The sequence below is a fragment of the Cyphomyrmex costatus genome, unplaced genomic scaffold (assembly GCF_001594065.2).
Source record: "Cyphomyrmex costatus isolate MS0001 unplaced genomic scaffold, Ccosl1.0 scaffold281, whole genome shotgun sequence".
Taxonomy (NCBI): domain Eukaryota; kingdom Metazoa; phylum Arthropoda; class Insecta; order Hymenoptera; family Formicidae; genus Cyphomyrmex; species Cyphomyrmex costatus.
In genome coordinates, this window is record NW_017276922.1 from 2,353,654 (window position 1) to 2,367,308 (window position 13,655).

The window sequence follows — 13,655 nt, forward strand, 5'->3', positions numbered from 1 at the left end:
TTTTTTAAAGAAATTCCGTTACTGAGATAGTTTGTATAACATTTAGTAAATTTTACGATTAGAATCTGTTACATCTATGCTGAAAAATTGATTGCATTATCATCTCGTCGGTCTTTCAATAATTATTATACACACACGGAAGTCGTTCTACTCATTTATGCCATGTCACGAACATTAATCATCAAATACTAAGGACGATCGATAGCCTGTCAATATGCTCTCGTCAACAAGAGTGCAGATGGTAATTCCCTACGGATCGGAATAATCGAAACATGGACCATTGACCGATACTAATAGCATTTGATAATAATTGCAATATTTCAGATGAGTCTCGGTTCTCTTAACTCTCCAAACTAGTTCGCGAACAATTTATCCTAATCAATAAAGTGTTGAATAAACGTAATATTGCGTTAGCGATAAAATAAATAATAAAAAATGTAAAGCCTACTTTAAACGACCTATAATTTGTGACTAAATTCTATTTATAATTTTATATGTCATGTATCCTAAATTATAAATGTGTGTCTTGATATATATTTTATGTCTGACTTTACTTCTTCAAATGTCTTCTATATTACACAATATGCAAATTATAAATATAATTTTGTTCCAAATTTGGTCGCGAATTGTAAATCGTCCAAAGTGGGCTTAAAAGAAAAAAGTTATTAAGTATGATTTCCTAATATTAATATTTCTAATACAGCACGACTTATGGATATTATACAATTTCGTCGAAAGCTAGTCACAGTAAGTTCTTTTACATAGTAAAAATATATAAACGAGAATGGAAAAGAGACACTAAGGACGCAAGGAAACTACACGTTAATTGCGATGTTCAATTAATCCCGTAAAAGTGAAATGTTTTTCTGTTTTATTAAGATAGAAGAGCAACGACCAGACGATGGCGTTCGCTAAGAGTATCGTTAAACAGATTACACAGCGTGTCGTCCGATTTGGCGACTTTCTAGACACTTTCTCAATGTGCCGATACTCGTCTTCGCTTCATTTGCGACAAAAAGGAAAAGCAAGATCGAGCGTCTAAGATCGTGTCGCTATCGATTGATGTTAGTGGTTGAGGGTATCGGACGAGTCGAGCATTTGCACCAGACTTTGCAACGAAATAGCTGAGGCAATTAATCGTTATCGAGCATTAATCGAGGAAATCCGTATTTGATAGTGGCAGATGTTCCCTGCGGTAGGAGTGAAACGGCACGAGAAGCAAGAATTGTCGGAGGTCAGGACGCGTCACCACGTGAATTTCCATGGATGGTGAGCATAACAAGAAAAGGTGGACACTTTTGCGGCGGCGCCATTTTAAATGACAGATTTATATTAACTGCTGGACACTGTTTATGTTCGTAAGTAATTCTTTTTTTTTAATAATTTGTATATTACGAGCTGCATTTTGTATTAAATACAGAAATCATAATTTTTTTATTCTTTAACTTAATATTGATAGTTTATCGTTCATCATGGATAGTTATGTTAAATGATTCAAAAAGTGTTTAAGTTCCCTATTAATCTTTATATATCAAAGAAATTTTTTAAAGTCAGTTTGATAAACAATTTTGTAGAATTGAAATAAATATTGTATAAAGCAAAAAGTTTAGATCTTATTTTTTTGAATATAATTATTTCAATTTTGTATACCTATTTGAAATATATTAATTGTTATTTTATTATGATAAATGTGCATGCCAAAGAAAATTAAAATTATATGAATAATAATATACATATATTAATGGTCGGTATACATATTAATCGTATAAACCTAAAATATACAATATTGTAGCACCACGTCCTTAATTTTACTTGTACTTCAGTAACAAGTTTTCAAAAGATGCATCTTCATTAATGAAGTACATAGTCTCTATAAAGACTAAGTCCTTTAGTAGAAGTAGGCTTTAATTTCAACAGTCGATCTGAAACTTACAATTTCTTGACAACTTTTAATAGGATGCTCGCATATTAAATCTCGTTAAATCCGCCAGAGACTTGATTATTATCTCAAAAGTCTATCTACGTATAAAGTATTCCATTTGTTGCCCTTGATAATAATAATAATAATAATAATAGTAATAGTAGTAGTAGTAGTAGTAGTAGTATCAGCTTGACTCTTTTTGAAGCTTAATCGGTCAGACATTTTATGTTGAAATTTGATTATGTTGAATTTTATTTGAAAATTTGCAATAAATTATTATAAATTAACAGTTTTTATGCGCTACAGAGACAAGTTAATTCTTGTAATTAATAAGAAAATTAATTTAAAATTTGTAGTAATTCCCAATTTTAATAATTTAACTAAATTTATGTTAACAATGTATTTTCAAATATTTTGAAATTTGTTAATTCGAGTTATAATTATATAATTCGAATAATTACTGACACAGTATTTTATATACATTAATGTATAAAATACTGTCAGTAATTATTCAAATTTATGTTATGTATGAGATATGTGCAAGTTTATCTCATTTGCAAACGATTTATTTTTTTTTTAATTTCTGCTGTACCGCAAAAAATAAATCACACTTCTCCAAGGAAAAAAACCTTGATATGCACAAAATAATGACATAAAAGTTATTGTAAAATTTAACCGACATCACAGAGTTTCTCTGTCTGTTATACAAATATAGCAAATAAAGAGGTATGTGTATCGTATGATTTTTATCGTGTTACTATGTCAAGCGAAAAATTTTCAATAAAAATAAGCAAAAATTTCACAACGAGCTGCACTCGCGTAAAATTCGTTAGCGTATTGCTAATTAATCAATCAACAAATATAAACTGTCTCTAATAAAATATATACATAGACTCTACAAAAAGCTAGTTGTAAATTTGATATATGACACTACACAAAACATTTTATCATTGCGTATGTCACTGAAAATATATTTAAATCTACAGCTTTTGCTTCCGACAGTATTAAATTAAAGTGAGCTAATATATGGAATTTGAGTGAGTCTTTTTAACAGAACGCGCATTATAAATGAACCGCTATCGTTGCGCAGCAGACGAGTTTGCACGGCTACAGCGGCAATATATGCAGGATAGCTTTCGTGTAGATACAATTAAACGCGCGAGCAGACCCATAGTTGGGTGGGCAACAAAACGTACAGATATTGCGTATCCCTTTCGGTCACTGGACAGATTACAGAAGGACGGGATGGGGAGGGAGATAGGGGCCGTTCGGGGGCGACGAGCGGCCGTAGAGAGAATTCAGCGTCGAGCTTTGGCGTTGTAAACCATGATTGCGTGTAGATTACAGACCACTCGGTAATTGCTAGCGGCCATGCAAAACGTATGGAAAACGTTGCAACAAGATGCGAGGCAGGAGGGCGTGAAAATGAAGGTGGCTGTGTCCACTATCGTCTCACTTTACCTCATCCTCTTCCCCCTTTAGTTTTTCTCGCCGCTTGGTATCATTTACGCGCAAAAACAGACAACCCGACGCTCACCAGTGATATCTAACGCCTCGCTGCGTCAAATTTATGGAGACTAGATCCCTTGTTATCGAGTATCGAAAAAAAAAATTAAGATAAAATTCATTACAGTTTTTTTTTTGGGGGGGGGGGTATTTTTAAATACTCTAACTAATACAAACGCAACAGTGAATAATGATTTTTAGAAATATTGTTATAAAATTCAAGTTCATTGTTAAATAATGTTTTCGTCGTATACAATCATCTTTTTTTTCGATATCATAGTTTAATTTAAATGTTTCGTAAAATGCCAAAAATTTGTAATTTAAAATGGCATGTTTAAAGATACATTAAATTGGAAATATTTTATCGAACATTTATTATCCAAAAAGGATTTCCATTTCGAATATGTAGTGCTTATATTTTTACACGTCATAAGCTGTACGTGTAGAAAATGGAACTCGTTAGTAAATAATTAAACAAATTATAACGCGTTGTTCTATCGAACCGATGACGCAGCGCCCAATTACTATTAATACAATACGTGCGTTATGAATAATACGGTTGATTAATCGTCAGGCAAGCAGATATAAATTATGTCCTTGTATAGCGATACAAGAACTGGCAACCTAGCGACGCAGCATCGATATTTCTCGTTCGACGATATCCCACGGTAAATTAATGTTCAGCAGTACCTTATTACCAACGTCATTCTGCGTGCAACGTTGCGTAATTCACGGACGCGTCCGTGTGCCGATATACTAGTGCCAGGAGAGCCGCACGATTTAACGAGCCGAACCGAAATTAATTCCAATCGATTTACCGATTCGGCGTCCAATTAATTTTTAACGAAGCCGTCCGTAGAAAAAATCAGTCATAGTCCCAAATAGCAAATATTATTCGTGCGATAAAAGAAAAATGCAATTGCGACGGTATAGACTGAACAACTTAATTAACTCTGTTTTAATTTATTTAAATAGATTTTTTTTGTTTGGAATATCGATTCTGTTCTTTATTCCGCTTGTCCTCTTAAATAAATAAAAAAACAATACAAGAAAAGTTCCCGCACTAATTGTGTAAAAAATTGAGTCCTGACGAATCGTTTTCACAGATAATGAATAAAATAGAAAAAAATAGCTTTCAATATAGTCAATAGAAGATAACATAGATACAAAGTTCGATAATATATGGTTTTAATTCTGGTATATCAAATAAAATTTATACTCACAAAACAAATTTAATATACCATAGCTAAAAAATGATGTGTTATTGAGCTTTATGTTTATCATCTATGATATATCATTGATTCATTACATTACATAATATACTCCAAAAAGTAACAAAAAGTTAAGATTATCTCTGGAATCTTGTGTAAATAGCGTAATTAGTTTATCTTTGACAGGATTATATTAGTCAAATATGTATAAAATTAATTCTCAATTTACTTTTATAAAATATCTTTCATCTAAGAATTTCTTAAATTCCAAAGTCTAACCTTTTAAATTTTTATGGATAAGAAAAACAAAATTTAACAATATTTAACCAGTGTTAAATATTATAATCTATAATGTAATCATAAAATTTAAATATTAAACTGGTAATATATTTATTTTTAAATACGACTACCTAACTTAAGCTTTCATAAGGCTTCATGCTTCTTTTAGAAAAAATTAATGCTATTCTGAAGAATGTCCGCTTCAAAACTGACTTGTTTTAATTTTTGCTATTTTCTCTTTATTATTAAATGAAGTTCTCTATTAAATATAGGATGTTCTATTTTATAATAAACGCATTTAAATATTTCGAAAAATAGATAAAATACTCAGATGTGGTATTTTCAGAATATATAATTTCACGGGAGATACATATAATATTTTAATTAAAAAATTTTGATTTGGAGTAAGAACATCAAATTAAAATAAAGTTCAATTTTATTTCAACTCATTAAGACTTGTGTGGCCAATAAAGTTAACAAAAAAATAATACTTGAAAATAAAACCGGAGCATAGAAAAATTTTTGACATAAAAAGTGCATTACAAAAATTAATTGTATATCAAATTGTTTGAAACAAATTATTAAATATTGATTGTAGAGGGATTACGCCAATCTGTTTTGTAGGAAAAATTACAAAAGCATATATAACTTTCTCTTCTCTCATTTTCCGATTATGCAAAAAAATAAGATAAAAATCACGAGTTGTTGAAACTCGTTCCAGTTTATAACAAGTAAGCTTAACAAAAAGATAACACAGTTAAGAGAAATAATTCTATTTTTGGTTATTATGCAAATACATTTTTTGTTTTCTAAACAAGAATAACAATTGGAAAAAATTATACGTATTTCTTTCGTAATTTTTCTTATAGAATCGATTCTTCTACAGTCAATATTTAATACTTTTTTATAACGATTTGTTACAAAATTTTAAAGATATTTCTATTTTCATACAAAAATTAATCTTTAAAATAATTAGTGAGAAGGCTCTATATGTATAAAACAATACAAAACTAAGAAGGGCAAAGAGCCAAATAAATCTATAGAAAATATCAAATATATAAAATTTAATAAAACAATTAAAAATTACAAAAAGAACAAACGTTTCGAACCCAATTGGTTCATTATCAATGTTACAAATAATAAAGTTGAAATAAAAAATAAACGCATTCTTCTTCCATTAAAAATGATCCTTCAATATTACAGAATTAAGATAAAAACGCATTCTTCATATAAATCAGTATAGAAAGAGTCAGATGTTGAAACAAACATAAATTGATCCTTATCAAAATACATAAGAAGCAACAAGTCCATAATTAAAATCGAAGTCATTAGATATAAAATATATTTGAAAAACTGTAAGTCATTTTGCGGTATATTGTCACTATGAAGTCAGAACAGATATTATCTGACTTCATAGTGACAATATACCGCAAAATGACTTACAGTTTTTCAAATATATTTTATATCTAATGACTTCGATTTTAATTATGGACTTGTTGCTTCTTATGTATTTTGATAAGGATCAATTTATGTTTGTTTCAACATCTGACTCTTTCTATACTGATTTATATGAAGAATGCGTTTTTATCTTAATTCTGTAATTTTGAAGGATCATTTTTAATGGAAGAAGAATGCGTTTATTTTTTATTTCAACTTTATTATTTGTAACATTGATAATGAACCAATTGGGTTCGAAACGTTTGTTCTTTTTGTAATTTTTAAGTGTTTTATTAAATTTTATATATTTGATATAATCTTTAAAAGTTTTATAATTTTCGCACGACATTAATTTTTTCTAAAACTGGCATGAAGCATTATTGGTAAGTTATTAGGTGGTCATACATGCAAATATACATGAATATATTACCAGATTAATTGTATAATATTTCAATTTTATAAGCTACATTATATGTTAAAATTAATTTATTTCATCGATCTAATTTTTATATAATTAGTGCAGAAGGCCTTTTTGAAAACCTTTAATAAATTAAAATACCTGAATTTGGATATAAATATATGTATAATGTGTGTGTTCAAGTACATATATTGCTGAGAAACTATATAGGTCAGAGATTTGCTTTTATTATACTGATAACGTGATAACGAATATTAGAGTAAATTTTGTACAGATATACATATATTCAGCTATAATATATACATACATCACTGCAATTAAAAATAGGTCAGAGAGATTTGATTTCACCATAGTGATCGTATTGATTAAATATAATTAATTATGTAAATAAATCTGTATAAATAGCCTATAAATAAATTTATATAACTAATTATTAAATATTCATAATACCTACATTTAGATATTATGAATATTTGATAATTCAATGGCTTAGTACAATATATTAATCTCATTTATTTATCGTGAATCAATTATAATTAGTATAAAGAGTGTGCTTTGTGTTCCATTGTCAATACTTCTGAAAGTTCTAAACATACTGTGTGTATAGAAAAAATAATACAGTTTCAGCTCAATTTTGACAGTAACTTCAGTGATGTATTTAAAGTAAATATTTCATAAATCAAGCTGCCGATTTATTTTAATGGAATGTCTGACATAATAAATACTAGCTTATATATTGATTAAAATTGTTTATCCAAACAAATCAGCATTGGCTGTATAGTGGCTGTTGCAATATATTCCGTCGCAACGAGCAACGTCCTCGTTGCAATCCATCTGAGCGCTCGTGCATTTTAATTGAAAGGGCGCGACGCTGAGAAGAGAGAAGCGAGTCCCGGAGATGCATTGAAAGTAAACCGTATAATCCGTGAGCCGCGGAACAATAGCGGGGACTCGACGACGATGGAAAGGTCCATTAAGGCGGCTTTGTAAGGAGCGGCGGTGAAACAGGGCCTGGAAACTTAGAAAACACTCCGCGATAAACTCCAAAGGAGCATGAGGGAAGATGTGCAAGGGGTTACTGACGAAAGTGGGACGGTACGGGTTTGCGAAACACAGTCACGAGAGACACGAGATGCGGGACGGAGGCGGGGAAAGGGGCACGAATGGAGCGGATAGTCCTGACGGAGGGGGTGCCGTAATATTGTTAATTATTCAGAGGTACTATAGACCGATTAATTAACTGAAGCCACTCCGGCCGGGTCAGGCATTCAAGGGAGCTCTGCAGACGCGTCGTTCGAGCGGGACAAAAATCCCAGTTAAATAATTACTGACGTCCAAGGGAAAGAAACTGGGAAAGAGCTGGAATTCGTCAGCACTGTTAAGGGAGGGTTAAGCGGGAAAAAGAAATGGAAGGCTTATACATCGATGGTAAGGAATTTTTCGCCTCGGACATTTCTATTTTCGCTGCCCTAAATTTGTGCGATGATTATTCTCTGCTGCCATTTCGGTATTAGGCAAGTTCCTTTTATAAGGAAACTAAAGGAAGAATGAAGAATACCGTTTTGTTTTTCACTCACAATTTTTACGACGCAAAAATAAAGATTTTTATGAGAGGTATAAATGAAACATTTCGAAGTTTCCAAATTTTTTCGATATAGATATACGTACATTATCCATCTTGACTTTTTAGCGGATTTTTATATGTGACATAAAACATACAAAATCACGCATAATTTTTTTTATTCAATAATAATATCATAATTGTAATAAATAGTAATGTTAAATAAATTATTAAAAAGGGGAAACAAATTTTCGTCTCGATAGGGTTTGCTATAAACAATACGGCGAGTCGCGAATTAAATCTTTCACTTTCGCTTCAATTTCAGTGGCACCAACAAAATACCAGTAGGACAATTGCGCGTTACTCTGGGCGAACACAATTTAAAGGCTCCAGAAGTGCCGACCGCAAGACATGAAAGCGTCATAAACGCGGTGCTGCATCCTGGTCACAGGTGCGGCAAGTATGTGGACGATATCGCTCTGCTGGAGCTTGCTAGTCCGATCAGTTGGTCGGAAAGCGTGAAACCCGCATGTTTACCTGTGGCTGCTGGGAAACCAGGGTACAGTGCCTTCGGCGGCGTTGAAGCTATAGTAGCTGGCTGGGGATGGCTCGGAGAAGATAGAAGCAAATGTGAGTAAATAATTGTCTCCCTTTCCTCGAAACCGATTACATAGGGGACGTCCTGAGATTAGATCTGATCATTACGTCCGTTATTTGTGTATTTTGATGCCTTGGCAAACATTACTGTTTACCTATGAAATTACCACCGCATGACACTGCATCCGAAAGTTCCAATTCTCGCTATCATATAATTCTTTATATAATATCGTATAATTTAAAAAAAGAATTTTTTTTAAATCAAAGTGTCTTATAGAATAATTGCATGTCAATGGCAGATTTTATTTCTAACCATTACTGATAATAATTAAGATACTTGGAAACTATTTCGATATTTTTGTACGTAAATACCATTACATAATTCGCGAGTTCGTTAATAAATCTCTGTTAGAGACGTGGCAGATAAAGGTCCTACTCGATCGTCGACCAAGTTGCGAATATCAGGGTCTTCATAAATACCTGAGATATATCAGTAAGCCTGAAGTTTCGATAAATCTTATCACGATAACGATCGGAGCGACGAAACACGCACCAAAGTTTCCATAATCACCAAAGTTCTCGCAAGCGTTGAAGTCCTGGTAGAGTGGAAGTATACCAACTCTCTCCATCTCTCTCTAAAATCAATAAAATAGACAAGGTCATTTTACTTATAAAACGGAAGTCATCAAGATTTCTAAAGGTTATTTTATCAGAAACGTTGATTATAATAGAATTGTACAAATTTTATATATTATATTCAATTATATGACAAAGAAATATTTTGAAAGATATTTTTTCGAAAGATAAACAAAATTTTTAATAACTTGTATTTAAAATTTGTCTAATTTACGTCATATTTTGCATCTGACAATCAACTTCAAATTGATGTAATTAATTAAATTTATTAAATAGATATTAATTACATTCTTATTTTAAAATTCTAAAGCATTTTATACATCATAATTAATACTATATATAACTAGATTAAAACATAGACTAGATATACAGTCATTATTATTAATTGAATTTATCAGTTAAAATATATTATGTTGTTTTATGATAAATAATGCTATGCTTTCGTAAATAATGCTTTGCGTGAAATAGTTTTTCATAACGTATCAGCACTGCTAGCATCATAATATCCATTTACATATGCGCGTATCTTTATAAAATTTAAACATTATAGATGTAAAATTTTAGCGTTGTAATGCGAATTTAAAATATTTTTTCGAACATGGTTAGAATTGCAACGTCATTAGGTTGCATACTCTGTCTTAGGACAACAACGAATGTGAGCAATAATCTATTGTCTAAAGTCGCAGTAAAGAGCATAAATCGCCGTTATATTTTAGACAAGAGAGCGGATGTCCTGCAGAAAGTGGAGGTTCGCGTAGTAACGAACACTGTGTGCGGTGAATGGTACGCGAGTCAGGGCAAGTCAGTCAGTGTTGGAACGAAGCAAATGTGCGCCGGCTGGGAGGATGGAGGGAAAGACTCGTGCTGGGTAAGTGATAAAGGTGTTCGCTGCGAATTTATCTTTCGGTCGCGCGAAACGCCCGCGTGGACATTCGCATTTTTGCATTGCTGCATCGTTGCTCGCTCGGCGCCGCTTGTCAATCGCCCGATCATGGAATTCATGGTTCGTCGGACGGGCACGACGCGAATTTCAATAAATACCCACGCTACCGTGGTAATGCGTATACAATGCTGTTCAGGCATGATAGCCGACCATGCTGGATGATACTGGTCCTCGGTAATTGGATCGTATATAATTGCATTGGCCCCGCTCTGCGGATCTCTAACGTGGCCTGATATTTATGTGAAATTGTAACAGGGACTGGAAAAGGAGCGATAACGTTTATTAAAAGAATGAAGATTGGATAAGCTACGTTATCATCTCGATTACTCGGTATATGTATGAGACGAAAAGATATTTTTAATACGAAAGTTTATATTTAAGTTAAGGATGAAGGAATAAAATAACATTAAATAATTATTTTACAAATACTTTTTTTGTTTTATGTATTAGGACCTTGAATAAGTTCTCGCTGTTTTCCAACATATGGTGTTAACAGAACTTGCACTGCGTGCATGTAGTTGAAGACATATCGATAAGAAACTACAATAAGCAAGCTTGAAATTCAGTGTATGTCATCTCGCCGAAGTGTAAACAACTTTTTGTTTCATAGTGTTAAACGAGTTTTGTGCCAACAAAAGAGTATTTGCGGGGAATTTTATTGCACTACTTTATTCAAAGAAAATTTGCAGCTGAAGCACACAGAATTCTTGTTGAGACTTACGTATAAACCATGCTCTATCGGAAACATGCAGAGATTGGTTTAGATGCTTCAAAAATAATGATTTTGATGTTGAAGATAAAGCAGAATTGGAGGCATTACTGCATGAAGATTCATGTCAGACGCTAGCTGAACTTGTAAAATCATTAGGAGTTGATTACACAACAGTTTTTAAACGTTTAAAATTATTTTTTTAAATAAAGCATTACTTTTCACGAAAAAAACAGCGAGAATTTATTCAAGGTCCTAATACATTCTTTTTTTTAATTAGTGAAATTCACTTAAAAAAAATTTGTAATGTTTCTGAAAAGAATTAATATAATAGAAAAATTGATATGTGAATTGTTACTAAAAAGTGTATATTAAATATATATTCCCCCTTGTAATACATTTTTCTTAATGGAGATGAGATACACACCATCCCTAACACGCAAGTATTAAATTCACGTCATCAATTGAGTAGTTAATTCAATAAAGGTAATTCCTACGAGAGAATCCCGCCACAACATTTCCAAGTCGATGTCCATCGGAACAAAAATGAGAATACCACCCCTGATCTTGTCCTCGATAAGTTTCCTTCGCCGCGTTTCTACCACGTCCTCTTATCAGCAATTTATATTTCCTCCAGACGAAGATATTCCCGAGAAAACAATCGAAAACGGACGTATTGCTTCGAGATATATCAAGAAAGAACGGAGTCTCGAAAGTACAATTTCGCTGAAGGCTCCGATGGGAATTGAGATGTGCTAGATTTCCTGTTTACCTCGTTTGCGCGAAAACTACGACTGGCAACTATAAAAATTGATTTCAGGATATATTGGATGTAACGCGAATCGCAGTTGAAGAATGTTATATACAATTTAGCGCGTCAAAAGATAATCAATCATTCCTCTAATAGTATCTGGTACCTTTTTAATAATTACTTCAGAAAAATTTCGATATGTAATACGATAATTTATTTTTAATTAAAACTTGTTTCAAGAATTTAATAAATAATAGGTTCAAATTATATTGTATAAACTAATGCCGGTGACACTACCTGAAAGGGGATGATTCTACATAAAATGTAAGCAAAAATGTAGAATAAAATTTTTTATATGAAATAAAAAGTAAAAAAATGCAAGTCAATGTAGACTGACACTAGCTTGCATTTATTTTAACTTATTTCTTTGTTTTATTATTAGATATATATGTTGTTTTTTATATGAAGCCTTGTTTTCGAAAAAAATCGACCTCTTTTTACAATTGCGGGAATATCCTATATCCGTTGTTCAATAATAGGAGCATTTTAACGAACTAGATATTCTCTATAAAAAAAATGTTTTTTCAATCTCGAAAATCACCATTTTTAAATCATAAACAATTAAACATTCTCTTTTGGAATTTTCTAGATGAAGGAAAAGCTCAACATATAAATTCTTTAGATTATTGAAACGATATTAATATATTATATGAAATACCGATGACAATAAACATAGTGCCGTTAAAAGCCTCTGTTTCCATCTTGAGAATTCCCAACTACGAGATTTACGATCCGAATCCGTGTGGAACGATACCGAAACCCATTGTGATGGATACTCCCACAACCCTGCAATCCATATTAGAGCAAGTGGAATTTGTACCGCATCGTTTACCATAACCACGGTAGCTTACGGGACGATTGCAAGCCTCCTATATTTTGTTCCTAGGCTGACAGCGGCGGGCCCCTGATGGTTGGAAGTTACCCAGCCGGGCCTTTGATAGTCATCGGAGTGGTTTCAACTGGTATTGGCTGTAGCAGATCACGACTTCCTGGCATTTACGTGAGAGTTTCCGATTACGTTTCTTGGATCACGCAAGAAGCACAGTCTGGCCGATAAACTTCGATGCGGAAGGAAATGCGAATTTCCGCCTCGCTGTTTTAATTCCATTTAACAGCGAGCTCGTGTAGTGAGACGCATTGATGATTGAGACAATTTATTCAAGTTAGTGATCCTTTTAATTTATAATAATTCATTAATATAAAAAAAAATAGTGAAAGAAAATTAGAGCAAGTCAATTAGCCGATAATTGGATTGTTAAAGTCTGTTATATGATAGCGTTGTCAATATTTTATTATACTCATAAAATATGTCACTTTGGCAGAAAAATTCTACGAATAATGAGCAAATGCAAAATATGAGCTATATTATGACAGTTGAATTTTTGTAAAATTTCCTAAAAGTATGTAAAATATTTCGTATATATCTAAAAATATGTACATAAGCAAGTACATTTTCTGACGCTACGTTACGAATTTTTACGGAAAGAGCATAGAATTTCTTAATTTTTCAAATAACGCTACTCTATGTCTTACTACAAGAAACAAAGAATTTTTAAGACAAACAATGCCAATCTATGTCTCATTACAAAAAACTAATGATTTCTAAGATTTTGTATCAGTCTGTAC

At 32.1% G+C, this 13,655-nt stretch overlaps 1 protein-coding gene across 1 annotated transcript; it reads left to right on the top strand.

Annotated features, from left to right (window-relative positions):
- Positions 1-901: 901 nt before the first annotated feature.
- On the top strand, positions 902-13,086 carry LOC108775019 (transmembrane protease serine 9). Its single transcript, XM_018541289.1, has 5 exons — positions 902-917; positions 1,178-1,358; positions 8,659-8,963; positions 10,283-10,434; positions 12,916-13,086. The coding sequence occupies exons 1-5, from the start codon at positions 902-904 to the stop codon at positions 13,084-13,086; spliced, it is 825 nt and encodes a 274-aa protein (XP_018396791.1).
- The last annotated feature ends 569 nt before the right edge of the window (positions 13,087-13,655 follow it).

Coding starts and splice junctions, on each gene's coding strand:
- LOC108775019 (XM_018541289.1), top strand. Junction 1,359..8,658: donor GCTGGACACTGTTTATGTTC/GTAAGTAATTCT, acceptor CTTCAATTTCAG/TGGCACCAACAAAATACCAG. Junction 8,964..10,282: donor CGGAGAAGATAGAAGCAAAT/GTGAGTAAATAA, acceptor GTTATATTTTAG/ACAAGAGAGCGGATGTCCTG.